This window comes from Passer domesticus, chromosome 3 (assembly GCF_036417665.1).
Source record: "Passer domesticus isolate bPasDom1 chromosome 3, bPasDom1.hap1, whole genome shotgun sequence".
Taxonomy (NCBI): Eukaryota; Metazoa; Chordata; class Aves; order Passeriformes; family Passeridae; genus Passer; species Passer domesticus.
Window position 1 is genome coordinate 93,342,871 of NC_087476.1, and position 20,885 is coordinate 93,363,755.

The window sequence follows — 20,885 nt, forward strand, 5'->3', positions numbered from 1 at the left end:
AGAAGAAGTCTCTTTCTAGGAGAAGAATGTGCTCACCAGTCCTTGCTTCTAGACTTATTCATCAGGGATATTAGAAAAGGATGAGCAGAAGGGAAGCTAATACAGAGTTAATAAGTGCAAATTTGCAAAGAAACAGAAACAGAGAAGACTGCTGATACCCCATTTTTACAACACATACGTATATTGCCATAGTCAGGGACTTTTAGCTCCTGTCCCTTACCAGGCTGTTACACTTATTACACATTACCCTCACAAAACACCAACATGTAGGCATTCAGTGTCATTTTACCTGCCCTGATGTGTTTGGGGGCATTTGCACAGGGTTGACAGATAAGCCCTGAGAGCTGCAGAAGACCCAGCCATTCTGGGGCAGCAGCTGCAAACCAGCTCTTCCAGGTTTGGCTGTCCTTACCTCACAGCAGACAAGTGACATTGAATGCCTGCGCTTACAGAGCTGCAGCACATCCCCACAGAGGGTCTGGGCTTTGGCTGTGCAGCACATGCCAAGCTCCCAGAAAAGAAAAAGCCACCTGCCAGGATGGTCCATGTGGCCTTGGCCCTGCCCACCCTGGAGGGTCCCGAGGACAGGGGTCTGTGCTGAGCAGGCAGCACACGAGGGCAACACTTCTGACCACACAGTCCACACCACTGCCTCCACTGTCAGCCCTGCAACCATTCAAAAGCCTTTGCTTCACTCAAAATGCACAAAAAGGACTCTCAGAATGATGGGAATGCTTTCTGCAGTGCTCTTGGGGTGCAAAAAAGCTGTACAAAGCAGATATTATTAATCAGGTTTAAACGAGTTAAATTTAAATTAGTTCAAGGCACAGAAACATGTATTATGCTCTGTTAAGTATCTGGATTGAAAACACTGTAGCCTCATCCCTGCTCAAATTCCCAGTCTTTCCATACAGAAAGCTTCAAAAGGAGTGAGATATAGATATATATATAAGCATTGAAAATAGAGACAAAGAGAATATATTAAAGAATGATATTTCTTATTTACAATCCAGAGTTCATTTACTTTGAAATAAGGACTTGGGGCAGATACTTCAGCATGAGCACAGCCCTGAGGAATGCTGAAATCAGCCATCAATAACTCTTTTCACAAGACAAGCCTCCCGAGGGCAGAGGGATAATACCAAGCTGGGTGGTAGTTTTTAAGCAGCTGGACGCAAATTGGGACTTGTCAGTTGTTGTTCCCAAGCACTGCATGTCAAATTGGAATAACCTGTTGTGCTCTTGCTAATTTTTTCCATGACTACAGAATGCAGAAGAGGCACCTGTTGACTCGTAAGTTTCCCTCTGATGAACAGTTCTTATCAATCATCACTCAACAAAAGATTTCAAAATAATAGTTTCTTCTCATCTTCCCCTCAATGAGAGACATTCAGTGCACACAGCAACCAAGCTGAAATCTGCTTTTCGGACATCTGAGCTCTGCTGAGAAAGATTCTTCACCGACTGGTTTTAGATTCACATTGCCATTCCAGGAACCAAGTTCAGGAAGCTGCCTGGAAGCAGCACAGGAGCCACACTGCACGGGGCACTGACAGAGGAAACATCCGTGGCACATCTCAGCTGCCAGCAGCATTGGGCCCGAGTGGGGGCCCAGCATTTGAGCCAGGTCTATGGCAGCTCATTTGGGAAGAAGATGGGAAAGAAGATGGAATGGCAGTGGGAAGCTCAGGGGGCCAGAAAAGTGTTCTGTGGGGAGTGCAGTGCTCCATATTGTGTGACAAGGCACTGTAGCCAACAGCTCAGCTCATCTCCCCTGACTCAGGGATGCCTGTGACTTAAACATTTTAGCAGCTAAAGGCTCCCAAGGACACATGGGGACAAGAAGACTTGAGCTCCAGCACTACCAACATGCACCAACCCCAAGCCACACAACACACTTGCCAACATTTTCATTTTTAGTTACTTGTGCACTCATCAACAACGCACCCACTAAAATACAGTGGAAACCAAGCCCAGCGCCTTCCTCTGTTCAGTTCCTGAGGGTCTTTTATCTAGCAGCCAAGAATGGGATTTTCCTTCCCTCTTTGCAACCAAGATCTGCTTCCAGCTTGTTCCCTCTTGCTCAACACTTCCAAGGCTCCTTCACTGAAAATAGGTTCAACATCATCATCTGCTTGAATCTCCCAGCTTGCTCTGAGAAGACCCAAGATGGCTCAATAGGCAACTACTGAGTTGATTTTCCCATATCCGCTGTCAGCAGCTCCTCACTGGTGTGCCAGATATTTGGCACAAGCACCGAAACAAATCCTACAGAACATAAATTTCCACAGTAACTTGTGAAGCTGCTTTTAACAATCGTCTTTACAACAGACAGGGGTTGTTGCAGCAGAAAATCCTCCCCAGGCCTTGAGCTCCAGGCAAACTGAAGATGCTTTGTCTGTGCAACTTACTCCTTTGAGTGGTGGGTGCCCACTCCAGGCTCAGTTTGGTCCAGCTGCCCATTCCACCTCGGCTCTGCTCCCAAGAGCACAGCCAACCTGCTCCAGTATTTAAAACTTAATTTACACTCCTTTGAAACCACAGCTGTAGAGACTCTTGGAAAACTCAAAGGAAGAGTTTTGCTGCAGAAACAACCCACAGGTGGAAACTGCCTAGCAAGACGGAGAGCATGGACAGCCAGACAGTGATGGGTACGTGCCAATCAATCTCTTAGCATGAGCAAATACTTCTATTATTTGTGTAGGTGCAATCTATACTGCTGTGACCCTCTAAGTAAGCTCTGTTAGACAAACACTGAGCTGACATGAGATTAGGCTAAACAGCCCCTTTGGGTTTAGCAAACAGGAGGCAAACAGCCACTCCCTTACTTAATCCACAAAAATCCCACACATAAAATATAAGCTCCAATTAACAAAAAGTCAAGGAAGACAAAATATTATTGGAAAGTTTAAAAAGGCCCAATCACTGAATGCAGCTCACAGTTTGAATACAATTGTTCTGGGTGGTCTGCAAAGCACTGAGCTGGCTGTGCAGAAAAGAGTATTTTAAGAACAAACCAGTGGGGTACCAGAGTGTAGAAAAGATGAATTCATGTTAGAAAAACACTTTGTGAAGTCATACACAGAATGCAAATGTTGAAAAAATAAATAATAGCTTCCCTTACCTATTTATTTTCATTTCTTACACCAAGGTCATAATTCCTTTTTATGTATTTTGAGGATAAATATTAAGATTAATAGATCATCAACATTACAAAGGCTTAGTCTCTGGGACACAAGGTCATTGGGAACCGGAGATCTACAGTCACTGAACACAGTGGTAATAAAAGCAGAGAACCCAACAACTTACTTTCATTTCAGACACAAACAAAATGGTTTTGCATCCCAAATGTGCAAAACAGCTTGATCCCCACCCTAGAGACCCCAGAAGTTTCAAATACTTTTGCCAAGGCTTTTAGACTGGGCCTGCTTTTTGCATTAGTGAGTGCATATGTAGACCAAGTTCATAATGTCGAGTGAAAAACAACAAAGAAAAAAACAAACCTGCCTGGAGGGATTTTTCTACATCTTTGTCATTGGAGCACAGTCATCACAACTCTAGACAAGGCTTATTCTCCAAAAACTACCCTACATGCCTTTTCCTCTCACTCATCAGAGCTGTGGCACCGTCCCCAGCAGCAGCAGTGGCTACTCCAACCTGGAAATGCAGCTCCCATGGATGGATGCACATGTTTAAGGGCTGTACAAGTGGATAGACAGAATACAGGAGGGTGATTTTTCCATGTCAGAGGTGTTCCTGTGGTCTGTAGCTTTCAAAATGCTTTGCAAAGCAGGTATGCAATGGCTCACCTATACTGAGGGGAAATAAACACAAGGAAGGACAAGTCTGTGCAAGGGGACCAAAAAAAAAAATATTTAGGAGCCTAGAGTCAGAGTACATGGTATTAAACACCACAGTGCTCTTCAGTAGACACAGAGCATAAATCCTAAGTACACATTTTGACTAGAACTGGCATTAGAAATACTGTGGGAGTAAATAAAAACATGAGCTATCGTTTTCCCACTCTCACATCAAACCACATCCGCTGCTCTTTAAAGTGATGTCCACTTCCAACAGAGCCAGCACCAGCAGCTTGGGCAATGTCCCTCATGGCTACAGACCAAAGGAAACTCCTGGGGCAATTCTCCTCAGAGATGCACCTTGTATGCCAAACTCCAGTTACAAGAGTCCATAGTCCCCTAAATACACTAATTGTCCCTGGAAGCAATAATAGTTTCACAGAAAGGTAAGGTTGGAAGGGAGCACTGAAGGTCCTCAAGTCCCTCCCCAAACAGGTCCCCAAAAAAAAAAAAAAAAAAAAAAGGAAGATTTTTCCTTCAGGTCAGCAGAACAAAACCCTGTACATGCCACAAGTCATCCAGTTCAAGATGAGACACTGGCACAGAGGCTGCAGATGTGACTAAGTCAGAAAATTGGGCTCCCTCTGGAACAGCAAGTTCCCAAGAGCTGAGAGGAAGAGGCAGGCATGATGGTCTCCAGTTAGTTTCTGACATCTGAGTATCCTAAGGACTACTTTCCCAAAACACATGCCAGCTGAATAACCTCTTATTAGAGCTGGCATCAATAATAACATCTCTGAGTCCCTCCATAACCAAGTAAATAATCATTGACAAACCACTCAGCAATTACAACCACCAAGTGTTATGGATACAGGAGGCACTAAGGACTGAGGAGCCAGGGATGAGTCAATTTGGGTGGATGGAAGGGGAGGGAAAGAGGCAAAACTGTGCAATGTCTTCTTGAATTAAACTTGTTTTCACTACAGCACTTCAGACTGATAGGTGGATATTTTAACATCACATCCATCTAGAAACTGCCACATAAGAGGCACTGCAACGTCACCTCATCTCAGTAATGACAAAGGGGTGATTGAATATTAACCATGCCAACCACCACAGCTTCTCCAAACACAAACACACCTAAATCTAGGCCTGCAGCCAGCCACTCAATTTCTTTCAATAGAGGTCAGTGAAAAGATAGGGATATTGTTGACCTGGGGTCTAACAGGAAAACAAACAAAACAAAAACCCCAAATCCTGCTGTTAAAACTCTGTCCCAGTATAAAGCAATACATGAAGCAGCCTTCTTCTCAAAAAGGCCTTTATAAGTACAGAGTAGATTTCAGTTTCCCACACCAATGGAAGAAAGAAAAAAGTGAGGACTGAACCACTCCGACTGTGCCAAGCTGAGTCAGAAGAGCAAAGCAAACAATTGATTCCTTGAGGGCTGCACTATGCAGCACCCAGCACCCCAGGTTAAGTAATTAGTAGATCAGGAAACTCGTCATTTTGGGGCACAGGTTACATAAATCAAACTAGAGTAGAAATAAATTACCTCAAGAATGGCAAAGCTGCCACTCTAAACAATGTTTGGATAAATAGTTATAATGCTACATAGCAGATTCAGGTGTCTGGTGATTCCCAAATGATTAATATGCCTTCTCTTCTGTTTGAAAACACAGGATATACCCGGCAAGTACACTCTTTTCAGTCATAGAAAGTTTGTTTTGGAACTGCAGAATCTCTTTCCTACTTCTTCACAAATGATACAAGTTCACCTTCAGCAGTTCCTCAGCATCTGCTGGAAGTTCTGCCAGTGGAATAGCGACAAGTGTCCAGCACTTGTTTTTATTTCGATGATGACTCCAAGGGGCGCACAACTGTCACATTCATAAACCTGTCAAACATCGTGCACGTGACTCATCAGCCACACACCCAGGGTGATAAGAGCTCATCAGGCAGCAAAAGGAAAATGCTCAGTTAAAAAACCAAAAGACCCCCCATGACTTTACATCAAACTTTTCAGGAAGCAGAGCTGATGTTCCAGGTCACAAAACAGCCACAATGAACTGACTGGTGTGGGTACTATCAAACAGCACCACGAGCAGCCAGGTGATCTATCCTCTACAAGAAATTTTACCTCTGTATCTTACACTTCATGACCAGCCAAGGTGTTTGCCCATACTGAAGCCAAAAGGATAGCAGGATTCTCAAGGTGATATTATTAAAAGTATATACATTATTAATATACACTAAATAACTATGCAGCTGCATTTAAATATAGAAACTATAAATAAATAAGACACATATACACATGTAAATCTATACAGCCACACACACCACACACTAGCCCAGCTAACACACAAGCGCCTCTTTCATTTCTACAATCACAAGATCAATAAACATTTTTGCACAGCTTGGTACAGGGCATAGCTCACCCACTACCAAAATCTGCTGTTCCTGCACCTAACAGCAGGCTGCATGTTTTCCACAAGGGAATGTGTAAAAAGACAAAAAGTAAGGTTAAAGCTAAGAACAACATGCTGAGGAAGATGATAAATTTTAAATGGGAGGCCAGACCAATAACCCCATGAACTGTAGCAATTGCACTCAGTTTTTTACCAACTAAGTCTGGCCTGGGAAAGTTCAGTCAGCACATGCAAAGACAGACAGCAAACAAGTGTCACATCACTTGTGCATATCTTTGCTCAAATCAAGGGAGGGGGGAAGCTTCTGCTTGGTCCTTCAGACCTTGGAAGGTAATTTTTAACTGAAGCAGAACATACACAACAGAGATACAAGGTATCCAACCGTAGGGCTGTCCTATAACCATAAGCCAGCTAGAAATTGTAAAAGCAATTTTGCTGGAAGGCAGAGGGATTTACAATGCTCTTTGGAGACCGCTTTTTAAAAAAAATGTTATATGGTCATGGTTTGGTGTTTTTGAAGTGGGAGTGACCAGTGAAGTTGCTGAACACCCAGTTGAAGATGCAATTAAACTATTCCCATAACTTTGCCCAGATCAGGGTTGGCAAGACAACAACAATGGAGACGAACAGAGCAAACAGGCACATGGGAACAAAGGACACCGGCACAGGAGACCTTTAGGGTGTGGGACTGGCAGCTGCAGGGCTTTCCTTTGAATGAAGGAAAACCATGCTGGACTGACAGCAAGCCACGAGAAGCAGCAGCCAGAGGCTGCACTACCTATTGCAGGATGTACTGCAGATGAGAGAGGGGGTGATGCACATCTCTCCACCTTGCTTGGGTGCCACCAGCTGGACCCAAGCCCTGCAGAATGGGGTACTTCTTCCCAGGCCCACCAGAAGGAGTTACAGCTTCCTGAGTGACCACCAGCACAGCCAGAAATGGGACAACACACGTTGGCAATCTCTAAACACAGGCAGTGTCACTGGAATACTACTAAAAACTGGGGTGGGCAAGAAAGATGAATTCAGCAAAAGAGTTTGCCCACTCAGGGGAATGTATTACTTTTAATTAGGCATTGCCTTTTTCCTCTGCCTCTTATTCAGAAAGGGAGATTCTCCAAACAGTCCAATGAGACTAAAGAGAAAGAGGAGCTCCAACACACGTGGAGAAGTAGGGAGTTGTACCAACAGAGCAGGATCCAGTGCAGCCCATTCCACACAGACAGTGTGTGCACACGTCATGAACCAGGATGGACAGCACAGGCTGCAGTCACAGCCACAGGCAAGGAGAGCTGACTCATACAGGAGCTTTACCTTAGAAGTTTTCCCTTTACTCAGCCTTTCCCATTTGTTTCAATTTGGCTAAACAACAAAACAAAAACCAAACAAAAAACACAACAAAACAAACAACAAAACAAAAACTCACAAGGATTAAATTATGCCAGGATTGCCAGAATCTTCCAGATCTCAACCACCACAGCTCATTTAGGCCACTCCCATCCAGGTACCTGGCACACTAGAAATTAAATTTATTTAAAAGTCAACAAGTTTTGGGGGAGGAGGAGTGTGTGTGTTTGAAGACAACAGAGACACCAAAGGCTAAACTTGAAAGGTTTGGGCTCTCTCAGGGCAGGGTCTGAGTCCCTGTCAGTGCTCCCAGCAGTATGCCAGGGGCTTCAACACAACTCCAAGCTCACCCTTGAAAAGAGCTCACTCTTTGAAAGCAGGTTTTCTCTCATTTCACTGAAGCACTTATATTTATCAGGTACCATGATATTTACCAACTAAATTAGGATTTCTCTTACCTTTCTTGGCCCTCTCCAAATACCAGCTGCATACCTCTCAACCTGAGTGAATGCAGAGAGCCCTTTACAAGAGGGCTTCAGGCTGAAGGAGAAAACTTTCTTGTGAACTCAAATCCACCACTACAGGAAGCCAATGTACAGCTGACATTACAAAACACTGATGATGGAATAAGACAGCTCCATCAACAAGGGCACCAGCATTGCCCTAAATTCCCACACTCATCCCAATTAGTACAACAAATTCTTCAGAAAACCAAGACTTCCATTCTTCAAAATTCACAAATTCCCCAGAGAAGATTTTCTAAGAAATCACATACCTAGGCATTTTGTTGAGTCATGGCACAACAGCCCCTAGGGCTCATAGATACAATTACAGAGCAGGTTTCAGAACAACCTGACCTTCCTCTCACCCAAACCTCCTCAAGACAGCTGGCTCTCTGCAAGTCATTTTGAAGCACAAGTATTTCCACCTGTACTTAATCAGGCTCATTAAAAGAACTGAGAACAAATTAATTCAATAAGATTGAGTTCTGTTGGAGCATCTTAGTCCCTGAGAATTGTCCATTTCATAAAATGATGGACCATTTGCATCATAAAAGCCAACTATACTAGGAAGTTTTGGGATGCTTTTTTTTTTTTTATGTTGGCTGCAGTATGAGAGGAAGGGGAAGTTGCATACAACAGTATTTACATTTTTTTAAAACTTTTCTCCCTGCAGCCAAGGCAAGGCGCTGCAGTTTGTAACTCACAAGATGCTGTCCTTCACTTCCGTAATGCTGGCACAATTATGACATATTTTCCTATGTTATTGTAATCCTAACCAGCTCATTTCCACCCTCCCTCCCTATTTTTCCTTTTCTACAACTAATTCTGAGTTACAGAAAGTGCATTTCCTATAATTTCAAGAAAACTTTTCCAAGACAGTTAGCATTTGCTTTTCCATCTGGATAGCACTATCTGCTTGATCTCCATGCATTCCACACAGCGTTAACAATTGCTCTTTCCAATGAGCTTTCAGAGCTGAAAGGTGACAATATTCTATGTTACAAAGTGCTTTTGGAAGGCTCAAGGCCAGGTTGGACAGGGCCCTAAGCAACCTGGTCTGGTGGAAGGTGTCCCTGCCCCTGGCAGGGAAGCAGAACTACATGATCTTTAAGGACCCTTTTAATCCAAACTATTCTGTGATTCTATAAATGCTTCTGTGTTCTGAAAAGCTTTGGTAACATGCAATTTAGGAAATAAATCTGTAAATCTCATCTAAACTGCCCATCTCTACATCTATTAACTTTAATTAAGAAATAATTTCTTAATTATAATGTTTTATTTATTCCTACCAACATAACAGCATCTATTCTTTATTAAACTACAAGGGACTGCTCCCCAGATGAGAATTCTAATACCCACTAACACACCTATACACGATTGTACATTCATTATACATACCACTGTCAATGGTACTCCAGTTGCCTCTCTGAGAGTTGGTATTTACCAGTGGTTTGAAAGAACCCCTTTCCAAATCTCTCATTATTATTCTTGCAGCTATAGGTTGTACTCACCAGTCAGGCTGCATTTCTGTAATTGCTTTAAGAATAAGGATTTCTTCCACCTAGTGCTACTAACTCCCCAGGTACTGAACTTTCAGGACATACTTGTTTGAGTCATAAGAACCCAATTCACACTTGTCTCTCACTGTGTGCTCGTATCTACAGTGGGATGGGAAATTAGAGAGAAAGTTTTTAATGAGCTGCTGTTACCTTCTGCTATAGAGACAGAGATTTCAGGTGAATTGTCCCTTTCACTTTTTGTGATTGTTCATTTGTGAAAGTCAAAGAGTTGCATTATTGGGGATATTCACTGTTCTTTGTTCACAGTTATCATTAAACATCTACCGCAAATGAAACAACCCTTAAATGACAGCATTACATTTTGGCTTGCCTCATATTTGCAGATGGAGATAGACCCCCTAAAAGAGACATTTATTACTTGCTTTGCAACACTCTTGTAGTGAACAGTTTACTCACAACTTTTGTGCTATGAATTCTAAATTCCATCTTGAATTTTATTTTAAGATGCAAGTTACTGTAAGAAATATTTGGAGTAAACAGGAGAGGTCATGACATGGTGTTTATTCTAACCAAAGCTGTGTACCATTTCCCAAAGAGTCACCTATTCCAAGCTTCTGGGCTTCTCCTTCGACATCATTTCCCCAGTCTCCCTATCCACACATGCCTAAATGTTGAACAGCAAAACTGAAGTAAAATATTGAGGTTCAGCTCTAGAAAGCTCAACACAGCTCACTGCACGAGGCTCTGCCTCCCCCTGTTCTGCGGATATCATTTGATAAATCCTGGGATTTCAAGTGCATGTGAAGGAACAGCCCCACAGAACACAACTTAGGCTGTGGTTTCACAGGAATTTCAAGTCAATATAAAGTTGCCCTAATGGTGAAAGCAGAGTTCTGAGCCTCACGTAACTCACACACTCCTGCCCTCGATCCTGCTTTTGTTGCACAGCCATAAGGAGATGGGATGAGTCCAGATCAGAGCACTAATCTAGCAGAAAACAAATTCCTGTCTTTTTTGAGTTAGTGCTCATTTGGATTGGCAAATCACTGCATTCCTCATCTAATCTGACCTTTAGAAAAAGTATTTGTTAACTCTGAATTCATCTCCTAAGATTTATACTGTGCTGTTCAGCACTCTTAACACAGCAGCAGAACCAGCACTCTGGCTGGAACCCTCCCTGTCCATGCTGCTGTGCCACTTCTGCAACAGAGCCAAGTGGCACCCAGCACAAGGAACAATTTGCCCTCATCCAGGTGGCAGGCACAGGACAGGCACAAACTGACCTAGGGCTCTGCTCCCAAGAAGGAGATATCTGGGCCTTTCCTTTGGCAGATGCTCACCCTTCCCACCACACTGCTGGGCAGCAGCAAGGCATCAGCCCAGCTCATGGACACTCCCAGGGCAGGCAGCTGGAAGGGCAAGAGTCCTCTTCTTCCTTCCCCATGCTCCCTCAGCCATGGGAAGGGTAAACCACTGCCCAAAGGCATCAGCAGGAGTACAGACTGTACCAAGAAGAGGAAGCCCAATTTCAGATTTGATGGTATTTAGGAGGTTCAGCACTGTACCTGTATGCCCCAGCCAGCCACAGCTCTGAGATCACTGCAGGGGCCAGAGCCACCTGCCATCCCCACCAGCAAAGCCAGAATTTTAAAGCAATGAAAAATTAAGGAGAAAAATGCTCATCCACAGAAGACTCAGAAGGCTCACATATATAAGTGAACACAAGAAAGCCTTAATAATGACAAAAGCCAGTTGTTTGTGCTCCCCTGCAACGAGGCAATGGTTTTCACAATGCTATTCAGCTCCCTCTGTGTACAGTACAGGGAATCCTGCCCCAACATTTAGGTGCAGTTGAAGGCTAATCAAGATCTCATAAGTTACCAGGCCTCTTACTGTTATTGAATTTCCTTCCATTTCTTATCTTGAGTAGCTATTACGATTCCAGGTATTCAAGTGAACGTCATTCAGAAAAGATAAAGTAATAAGCCATTGATATAGGACCCTCGAATTTAGATTTCAGCATATCCAGCTCCCTGTTTATGTTATTAACCATGGTAGAAAAAAGGGGGTTTGAATTACCCTGTATTTCCTTCTCAGATGGTGTACAGAATAGAAATTACTCAGCAGATGTCATCTATCCCTCTTCAGCAACAGAGGGAAGATTTATCAGGGTAATTTTCCCTGGTTTCCTCAGGAATGCAAATTTTGCAGGGTTCACCCCAAAATGCCTCCATTAACAAATCCATTATAGCCCTTTGAAAGGAAAGATGAAATGACTCATATAAGTTTGACTAAGCTTTGAAACAAAAAAAATCTTTTTAGAGACAAGGCCCTCTAGACCTTAAGGGAGGAATCTCATTCCTCCACCCTCCTCTCCAATATAAAATGAATTTTATTAAAGGAATTAGACCTATTAACCAATGTTCCTTAGTACATATGCTGCAAAACTTACACAACCTGCTAAATCTATGTCAGCTGATAACAAGTGTTTCCTTTAACATTGAGAACTTCTCAGAAGATGTTGTTCTTTGCCATATAACCATTACTTGATTTCCAGTAAACCAAACTATTCAGGGATACAGTCACATTAATCATTAATTAAACTCTATGTTGAAATGAGCCTTCCCTTAAATGTTGGTGTGTGTGTTCAAATGGCACAAGAAGTACTCAAGGTTCATGTGAGTGATTTATAATCACGAATATAAAAACAGTTCTAACATGGGCGCACCAAGAATTTCCCAAAGAACTGTGAGGAAACAATGTTTCTTCAAACAAAACAAATCTACACAGGAGGAGGGATAAACCAATGTAGCAGTTTGGCGGGGAGAGACACCTGGTCCTCCATCCCATCACTTCTACCTCTGTCCAGGATGTGGGCCTCTTCCTCCTCCTCCTCCCTTGCACCAGCTCTGAAAATCATCAGACTCCTGACGGACCCACTTCAACTCCACTCCAGGAGAAAACACCAATTTTTTTTTCTGCCTGGTTTATAAAATGCATCAACACCCAGGCAAATGCGGCAAGCAACAGAGCTGGCTGGGGCTGAGGGGACCTTTTGGTGGCAGAGGACAGAGCACCCACCCTGGGCCATGTGGTGTGAGCAGGGTGCCAGGATGCTCTCCCATAGGAACCTCAGCTGGCTTAGGAAATGGGTCAGAAAGGGCCAGGGAGGAGCAGAGCGGAGAAACTGCTACATCACCTTGAGTAAGCAACTTTCATCCCAATCTTTCACTGACTTCTTCAGCAGATGAGCACTCAGGTCCCTGGCTGTGGTCATTCCTGCCCCTCTCTGGACTGGTACCAACCTGCTGCACAGTCAGCAAAGGGAAGAGGTAACTGTATTTCAGGTGCAATCAAGTGAGAAGCCTAGTATTTTCACTTTAAAACTCCAAGGATCTGAGTTTAAGCTGAAGGGTCAGAAAATTAAGTTTCAGTTTCCAGAGTTAATGTGCTGCTGAGGTCTGTAGGCTCAGCAGGCAAAACCTGAAATGTCCTCTATTATTAGTGACAGAGCACCACTGCCTGAAGCTTCTTCAAATAATATTCACACTCAAGGTCAGCAAGAAGAGATGGACCGCAATGTTAAAAATATATTGTGGAAGTCCTTTAGCTTTAATGCTATAGTAGCAAAAGGCAAAATAAAAGCACATTTTGGTCATTAACACAACTAAAATCTCAGGCCTTCTTTGAAAATGAGGTTGTCAAATGCATCCTTTCTTTGAAAAATCACAACTGCACACCTAATGATGGCATGGGGTGGGGGCAGTAAATGGAAGGAGGGCAATAACTTCTTTTTCAAAGTAATGTGGAGCTGCACTGGACATTTAAATGATGCTCTGGAACAGAGCTCCCCTCCCACCTGTGTATTTAACCCCTGGTTTGCTGCGTTCTGCATTCAGCAGTACAGCAGAGAGGATCCAGCAGCCCATCAGCTCCTCCTGTGGCCACTGCCCTTGTCCACGAGTGACACAGAGCATTCTGCAACCCCTGGCTCTACACCTAAAATGAAGGTGACCCTGGGTGTAGAGCAGAATCAGCTCATGCTTCAACCAGGATGCACAAGGCGAGGAGCAGCATGCCTCTGCTCCATGGCACTCTGCTGAGAGTGTGTTTGGTGGTGTGCAATCCCTCCACTCCACAGGAGTCACAGCCCACTACTATACCTGACACAGGCAAGCTGAGAAAAGCCAAGCAAATAAAAAGGCCCCAAGCAGCTGACAAGATTAGGGAGTAAAAATCAAAACTACTAATTCAATACATTTGAAAATCCCCTAATGATCATAGCAAACCATTTTAAATAAATCCCTATTTCAAGACCTATACCATTACATAAATCCCTACCAGTTTAAGACTCTGACACAAATTCTTTCAGACTATAAAATAAAACAAGCATGCAAGCCTCAGTCCTAACCAATGATTAGTAAAGGTCCCATTTTCCAGACCTTTAAAGTAATTTGAAGTGCTCCAGCAAGTAAGAGAGATAAATCACAACTGATGGGTAATAGCAGAAGCCTTAGAGTTCCTTCTTAACACAAAGCTCTTGAAAAAAAAAAACCCAGTTTATTTTTTACACAGTATTTATCAATTTATTGCAAAGTATCAGAAAGTTCTGAATGGCCTGACCAGCTTTACACGCTTTGCTGAATTTTGAAATGAAAGCAAGAGAACATTTGCTTAAGTCAACAACATAAGTCACCAGTTTAAAGGTTAACACTTGATTGTGCAGCACAAGAAACAGACGCTTTATCTTCCCAGTTCAAGGACTCCCGGATTTCTGAACAGCGGAAGTGCAAGGGGCCAGGCTGCAGCACACTTTGGAGATACAAACAGAGCAGGGTGCAGCACAGAGGGCCACTTGGGCAGAGAGCAGCTCGAGCCCAGCTGTCCCCACACACTGGCATGCCAGCAGCCAGCTGGGAGACACCGCTGGGCCATCACCCCTCCTGTCCTGGCAGCGACTTTTTAACGCACAGAACACTGGCACTGACACCAGCACGGTTGTGATTCATGTGGGGCAGCTGCTCTAAAGCTTCCAGAGCTCCTCTTCCAGCCAGGAGACACCAAAGCCAAGGCCAGCACCCTCACCAAGATCCCATTCAACCAACAGAAAACCACAGGGAAGATGGAAGTTACTGCGCTGTTGCAAGTACAGCTGTCCCAGATAAGAGAAATATAGAAAATAAATAAGATCCTTATCTACTGTGGCAAGAAAAAGGCAGGCTCAGGGGAACGGATGGGTGAATGAGAAAAGCAAAAACTGTACCTAAAGAAAATCTGAAATTAAATGAGGCATGCACTCCTTATATATGCAGTTTTAGTGTGGAAATTAATCTCAAAATCCCAAAAGTAAGTTAAGACATCAGCTTAGACACCGGTCAAACCAACAGCTACTCCCTGTTCCTCCAAAACACTGGCAGGGGCCAGCTCCTTGCAGCCAAAGCATCTGTACCAGGGATGCCTGGGGAAGGACCCATCAGAGCTCAGCGCCACTGTGCAGACAGCGACAAAAAGAAGTTTCATCAGAAATTAGTCTGGGAATCAAAGGGAGCAATTCTGAGCCAAAATGTCAGACTGGATCCATGAAAAAAAAAGGTGATTCCTGTAGCTGGGCTGTGTTGTCATACATTGCTTATGTTTATTTTAATTTTAAACTAAGTGTCAGTCCAAGGTTTGTTACACAAACATATGGCACTGGTATTACATTCTATCTTGTATTTATAGAAAGTGCTGTGGCAGCCCAGGCAGCGCAGAAATGCCATAATGTTAACAACATTTATTATTAGTATGACAAAAGAACAAAAATAAGCTGGTAGAAATCGTGACTTAAAAGTTTAAGGGACTGATTGGAATAGGGTTCCAAACTGTGGAGATATTAGCTAAAATTCTTCCAGTATTAATACTCACACAGTCCCCAGGCTGCCAAGTATTTAGTTATATAAATACAGCCTCGAAAAGGTAATTTGTTTAAAACCCAAGCCCTGAAAACTGATTAGCACATTTAATGCTAGCCCGATTAACACAGATATGCCCTCAGCTGGGTGATGGGAGCATTGAGGCAGAAGTCCGCATTCCTGTGAGTGAAGAGGAACAAAGCTTTTGGGACAAAGGGTAAACCTTAATTATGCCTTTTTATTACCCAAACTGCCATTTCCTCCTCACCCCAAACAAGGCAGGAAGGCTAATGGCATATTCACATAGCCCCATAAGCTATGTGATTGATAAATGCCACTACTAGATTTTTCCACTCCAGCTGTTACACAAGAAGCAGCAGAGGTTTGATTCTCCATCCTCTTAATAATAAAAAAAAATTTAAAAAAATTAAAAAAAAAGGGAAAAGAAAAAAAAGAAAAGCAGGATACAGTACACCGCTGACATTCCCGAACCTTCTGGAAACGTTTATTAACTTTGGCCACCGACCAGCCAGGGCTGCAGGAGCAGCCTGGAGTGGCAGTGCAAACTGGTTAATCTGTAGCTAGACATATCTGTGATTGGGAGGTGGTGGTGTTTAGCAAGAAATACTCCTGCCTGGCAGCCAGGGCCTCAGCACTTTGAAGGGTTACTGGGGTTGTTGATTTTTTTTTTCCAAAAAATTTTATTGGGAGAACTACAAAACATTTACAGTACAAAGTTTACAGTCTCACATAATCTGTAGTGAACTGACTCCCGAAAAATATATTACAACTCAAGTTGACTTATCCTTTAGTTACATTCAAAACATACTTCTGTTAAAGTAGTCCAAAAGAGTACATAGTGCTCAATCTGTACCTATGTACAAACAAAACTAAGCTACTGCTCATTCATCCACCGTCCAGGAAACTTTTGGAAAACTCCCAACTTTCTACATAAGGAAAAAAAAAATTACAGGTTTTGGAATTCAATAAACAAGATATGTTCCTGTATTATAGAAAGTTTCAGATCCAAAGATGGCCTCTGTTCTTATAAAATAGAGTGGCGAAATTTTGCTGTACTTAAAACCCATCCCTACATTCAAATCATCTCAAGCATTAGGAAAAATACTTATTTGGTTGAGAGATATTTAAGGCAAGCATGGACCCTCAAGAAGGCACTGTGAGACATAATACTGGGACCCCCAATTATTGCTACATACTTTGAGACTATATCACAGTGTGATTCGTGGAGTTAGGCAACAAAAATACTTTTTGGTTATTTTAAACAAGTCTGAATTAGATTTGCCACTTTGAAGTCTGATTGCTAAGTCAGTCTTTTTCTTTTTTTTTTTCTCTCGTTTTTCAACTCGGACGGGCTACAACCATTTACATTCTAAAAAAAACCCATAGAAATTCCGCAAACTACTTCCACAGCATCGAGACCGATTTCTATAAAGAAACCATGCAATCTTTCAGATTTACGTAAACAAAGAAAGAAATTAATGAAATAAATATTACATACCATCTCTTAAATTAAGAATTTTACTCATTTACAATAAAATAACCAAGTGAAAGTTACAAAAAGGCATATATTACTGTGAAAAGAACACACTCCACATTTTGCCGATTAATAATGAAAATCATAATTTAAACATAATAAAAGAATATATATCTATTGCTTTTCATCATACCCGATAAATACAGTATGAACAAATTACCAATGTATACTTTTCACAAGATAATAAATAAGTTAAATAGTTTCATATTGAGTTGTGTGCAGTGACTCATACATGCAATCAACTCAAACAGCTAAAAAAAAATTTAAAAAAAATCAGCAGTTATTCTCCAACAATTACAAACTAAACTCAGTTGAGTGCTTCCAAATAAAGCAACAACAAAAAATTGTTCTAAAAGCCAAACATCCACTAAGTGGTGGCAATGGAACCAATATTAAACTTTGGAATGAAGGTTTTAGCATTTGTTATAATAATAATATATAGATATATATAAAAAAGAAGGTTGTTATCAAGGCATATTCTTGGCAGGATGTTGGATTTTTCTTTTTTTTTTTTTCCTAAAAAAAAAGCTTATAGGTTTAGTATGTTCTGTGTTTTTATTTGAACTGGATTGAAAGACAAACTAGTTTGTAACTTTTTTTCTGTGTGTCTGCAGGATTGGAGGAGCTGGGCTGGCGAACCGGCGCTCCCCGGATTGTTTGTTGCTTTCTGGTGCTGTCTTTTCTAATGCTGTTTTGTTTTTTTTTTTTTTTTTTTAGGAACACAGATGGAATGGCTGCTGCTGGTGCGTATCATAACTTGTCTCCAAAGAACGACAACAAAAAAAAAAAACCCCGAAACAAAAATCCCCTTCTTCCAAGGTCTCTCTATAAAAATAGGTTTGTTCAGTTCGTGTCATTTGCCCTTTTGCAAAATGCTTTGTTTCTCGTTTTGTTCAGCTCTCGGTGTATAGATAGATATACAAAATAAAACCAACCAAAAATAGAGAGGAAGGAGAGGTTTCGCTTTCTTCGTTCGGTAACTTACTTGCCGGGCCGCCGCGGGGCCCCCCCGGCCGCTGCCCCGTCCTCCCTCAGTCGTCGGAGATGGAGAGGCGGCTGAAGATGGGCAGGCGGCGGCCCGAGTCCAGGCTGGGCGACTCGGAGCCGCTGAGGGAGCCGGAGCTGAGGGAGCCGCTCAGGTAACTCTCCCGATCGGAGAGCGAGTCCGGCGGGCTGGGCGGCGCGTCGAAGACGGGCGACTCGGAGAGGCGGCGGAGGGGCTGGAAGCTGAAGGGCGGCGAGGCGGGGGGCGGCGGGCAGGCCCCGCCGGGCGGCGGCGGCTGCTGCTGGCAGCGGTAATAGGCGGCGGCGGCCGCGGCCGCGGCTGCGGCAGCGGCGAAGTTCTGGGTGTGGAGGGCGAGGGGGGCGATGAGGCTGCCCAGCTCCTGCCCCGAGAAGGCGAAAGCGTTGTTGGCGCAGGGCGGCGAGAGCAGCTCCTCGCAGTAGGAGGCGGAGGCGGGCGGCGGCGGCGTGCGCGAACCGCCGGGGCTCTCCAGCAGGGCGGCGTCCAGGCGGCCCCCGGGCGGCGGCGGCGGCGGGGCGGTGCCGTGCGGGTGCGGGGGGTGATGGTGGTGGTGGTGGGCGGAGAAGCCGGAGAAGCTCAGGCTGTGGTGCAGCTTGGGCCGCTCGCCGCCGCCGCCGCGCGGGTGCCCGAAGCCGCCGCCGCCCAGCGGGTGCTCGCGGGGGGCGAAGGCGCGCAGGTCGCCGGTGCTGCCGGCGGGGTGCGGGGCCGCGTGGTGCGGGTGGTGGTGCGGCCCGGCCGCGGCGGCGGGCGGGGGGGCGGCCGTGCCCCCGCCGGGCGCCGGGCGGCGCTCGTCGGCGTTGTGGATGAAGTGGCAGCGCGGGCCGTAGGGGCAGAAGCCGATGGTGTGGAAGGTGCGGCAGAGCTCGGTCTTGTACTTGGGGTGGCGGGTGAGGCTGCGCAGCTCGTGGAAGCCGTGAGCGAACTGGCACTTCTCGCCGTACTTGCAGGCGCCGCTCTCCTCGAAGGGGCGGCACAGCTCCGTCTTGTAGCGCGTCGAGTTGATGGGGGCCCCGCCGCCGCCGCCGGAGCCGCTCCCCTTGCCGGCCGCCTGCTGCTGCTGCTGGAGCTGCTGCATGAGGTGCTGGCTACGCTCGCCGTTCTCGCTGAAGGAGCGGTCCCGGAACTTGTTCTCCTTGTTGAGCAGGGCCGTGGGGCTGCTGCTGCCGCCGCCTCCGCCGGAGCCCGTCTCCTTCAGATTGCCGAACGAGGAGGAGGACGACGACGACGACGACGAGGAGGATGTGGAAGAAGAGCTGGAGCCGGTAGGGCTGGGGAACTTGGAGCCGCCGGCCAGCGCCGTCAGGTTGCTGGTCGAGTGCCGCCGCAGGAAGCCCGGCGCGAAGCTGGAGCTGGGAGGGGTCACCGGGGTCCCCACGGCTTTCTTGTCCAGCATGCTGCTGAGGTTGGTCAGGGACTTCTCCGTCTGCCGGGGCGGGAGAGGGGAGGGGGTGGGGGAGACAGCGGGAGAGAGAGGGTGTTGCGGGTGACCGCCTGCCCACGGGCACGGCTCCCCACCGCCGCGGGAGGCGAGGCGGGGGTCGCGCCGCCCGCCCGCCCCGCAAAGCGCGTCTGCCGGTACCGCCGGCGGGGCAGGACAGCGCAGGGAGAAACCCCCGCGCCAGCTCTGCTGCATTTGCAACTTTTGAAAAAGTTCCTCCTAGCAGCGCAACATGCGGGCAGGGGCTGCAGGGCGGCCCGGCTCCCCCGCGGCTGCAGGACCAGCCCGCCCCGAGCGCGGCCGCCGGGAAACCTGGGGCGGCATTCCGGGGCGCGCAGCCTTGCGTCAGCTGCTGTCCCCGGCCGGCTGTCAGACCGTGACCCGCCCGCAGAGCCCGGCCCGGCACGGGCCTCCCGTCCCGCCGCGCTGCCCCGGTAGCCCGGAGCGTCGCTCTGCACATGGCGGCAGCGGCAGACCGCGTCCCGCCCAGCCAAACGCGCTCTTGCCTACCTTGCACAAGAAGTCAATGTCGTAGAAGGCAGATAAAAGTGTCGTCGACATTTCTAGATCCTGTAATGGTCGGATATACAGGAAGGACCGAAAGATCCCGCTCTCCTCGGAGGGTTTGGAAAAGCCACGACTAAATAGGAGAGGGCCGTCTGCTTGAGATCCGAAACGGTCCCGACTCCTTCCCGGCGGGACGGCGGGTGCCGGGCCGAGGCGGCGACGGCGGCTGCACAGCAGCGGGCGAACTGCGGGAACTCGGCGGCGCCCCACGCCGCTCCCATATAAACGCGGCCGCCGCTGTCGCGGAGGCGGTGCTCCGCTCCGCCCGCCCCGCGCCGCCCGCCGGGCCCGCCCCGCTCCTGCCCGCCGGCCGGGCCGCCCCGACTCTTACAGAGGGCGCTGGCAGCGGCGGCGGGGCAGGTTCGTGGGGAGCGCCTGTGCTGCAGTGCGCCCGCAGCGCGGGCGGGACGAGGCGGGGGGAGCGGGGAACCAGCCGAGGCAGCGCTCACGGCGCCCTGCGGGCTCGGCCCCTGTGCAGCGCCCCTCTTGTCCCCGCGCCTCCGCGCTGCCGCTGCCCCCGGCCGGGGGGCGGCTGCCGCCGAGTGGAGGACGCGCGGGGCCGCGGGACAGGCGCGGCAGCGCCGGGGACGCTTCTTCCCCGCGCCCCGCCGAAAATAAACTTTTGCCATGTAACTGCTTGAAACAAAGGTCGGGACCGCGCTGCCCCGGTGAGGCTGGCGGGACGGGGCCGGGCACGGGCTGCGCGCCCCGCCGCTTCTTCCCTCTTTTCGGGGACCTCGGGTTTGGCGCTTACTCTTTCTGAAGTTTGGGAGAGGTTTGGTGGCCAGGCGAGGTGGCATTATCCTCGCAG

At 46.5% G+C, this 20,885-nt stretch overlaps 1 protein-coding gene across 1 annotated transcript; it reads right to left on the minus strand.

Annotated features, from left to right (window-relative positions):
* Nucleotides 1-17,015: 17,015 nt before the first annotated feature.
* On the minus strand, nucleotides 17,016-20,885 carry ZFP36L2 (ZFP36 ring finger protein like 2). The gene is made up of 2 exons (XM_064414415.1): nucleotides 20,018-20,885; nucleotides 17,016-19,492 (listed from the first exon to the last, which is right to left on the minus strand). The coding sequence occupies exons 1-2, from the start codon at nucleotides 20,066-20,068 to the stop codon at nucleotides 18,077-18,079; spliced, it is 1,467 nt and encodes a 488-aa protein (XP_064270485.1). The 5' UTR covers nucleotides 20,069-20,885; the 3' UTR covers nucleotides 17,016-18,076.

What these genes read in the sequence shown, in the direction of transcription:
- ZFP36L2 (XM_064414415.1), bottom strand. Translation starts at nt 20,068, where the DNA reads ATGTCGACGACACTTTTATCTGCCTTCTACGACATTGACTTCTTGTGC. An exon ending in ACATTGACTTCTTGTGCAAG is followed by an intron (nt 19,493 to 20,017) that starts GTAGGCAAGAGC and finishes CCGCCCCGGCAG; the next exon opens with ACGGAGAAGTCCCTGACCAA.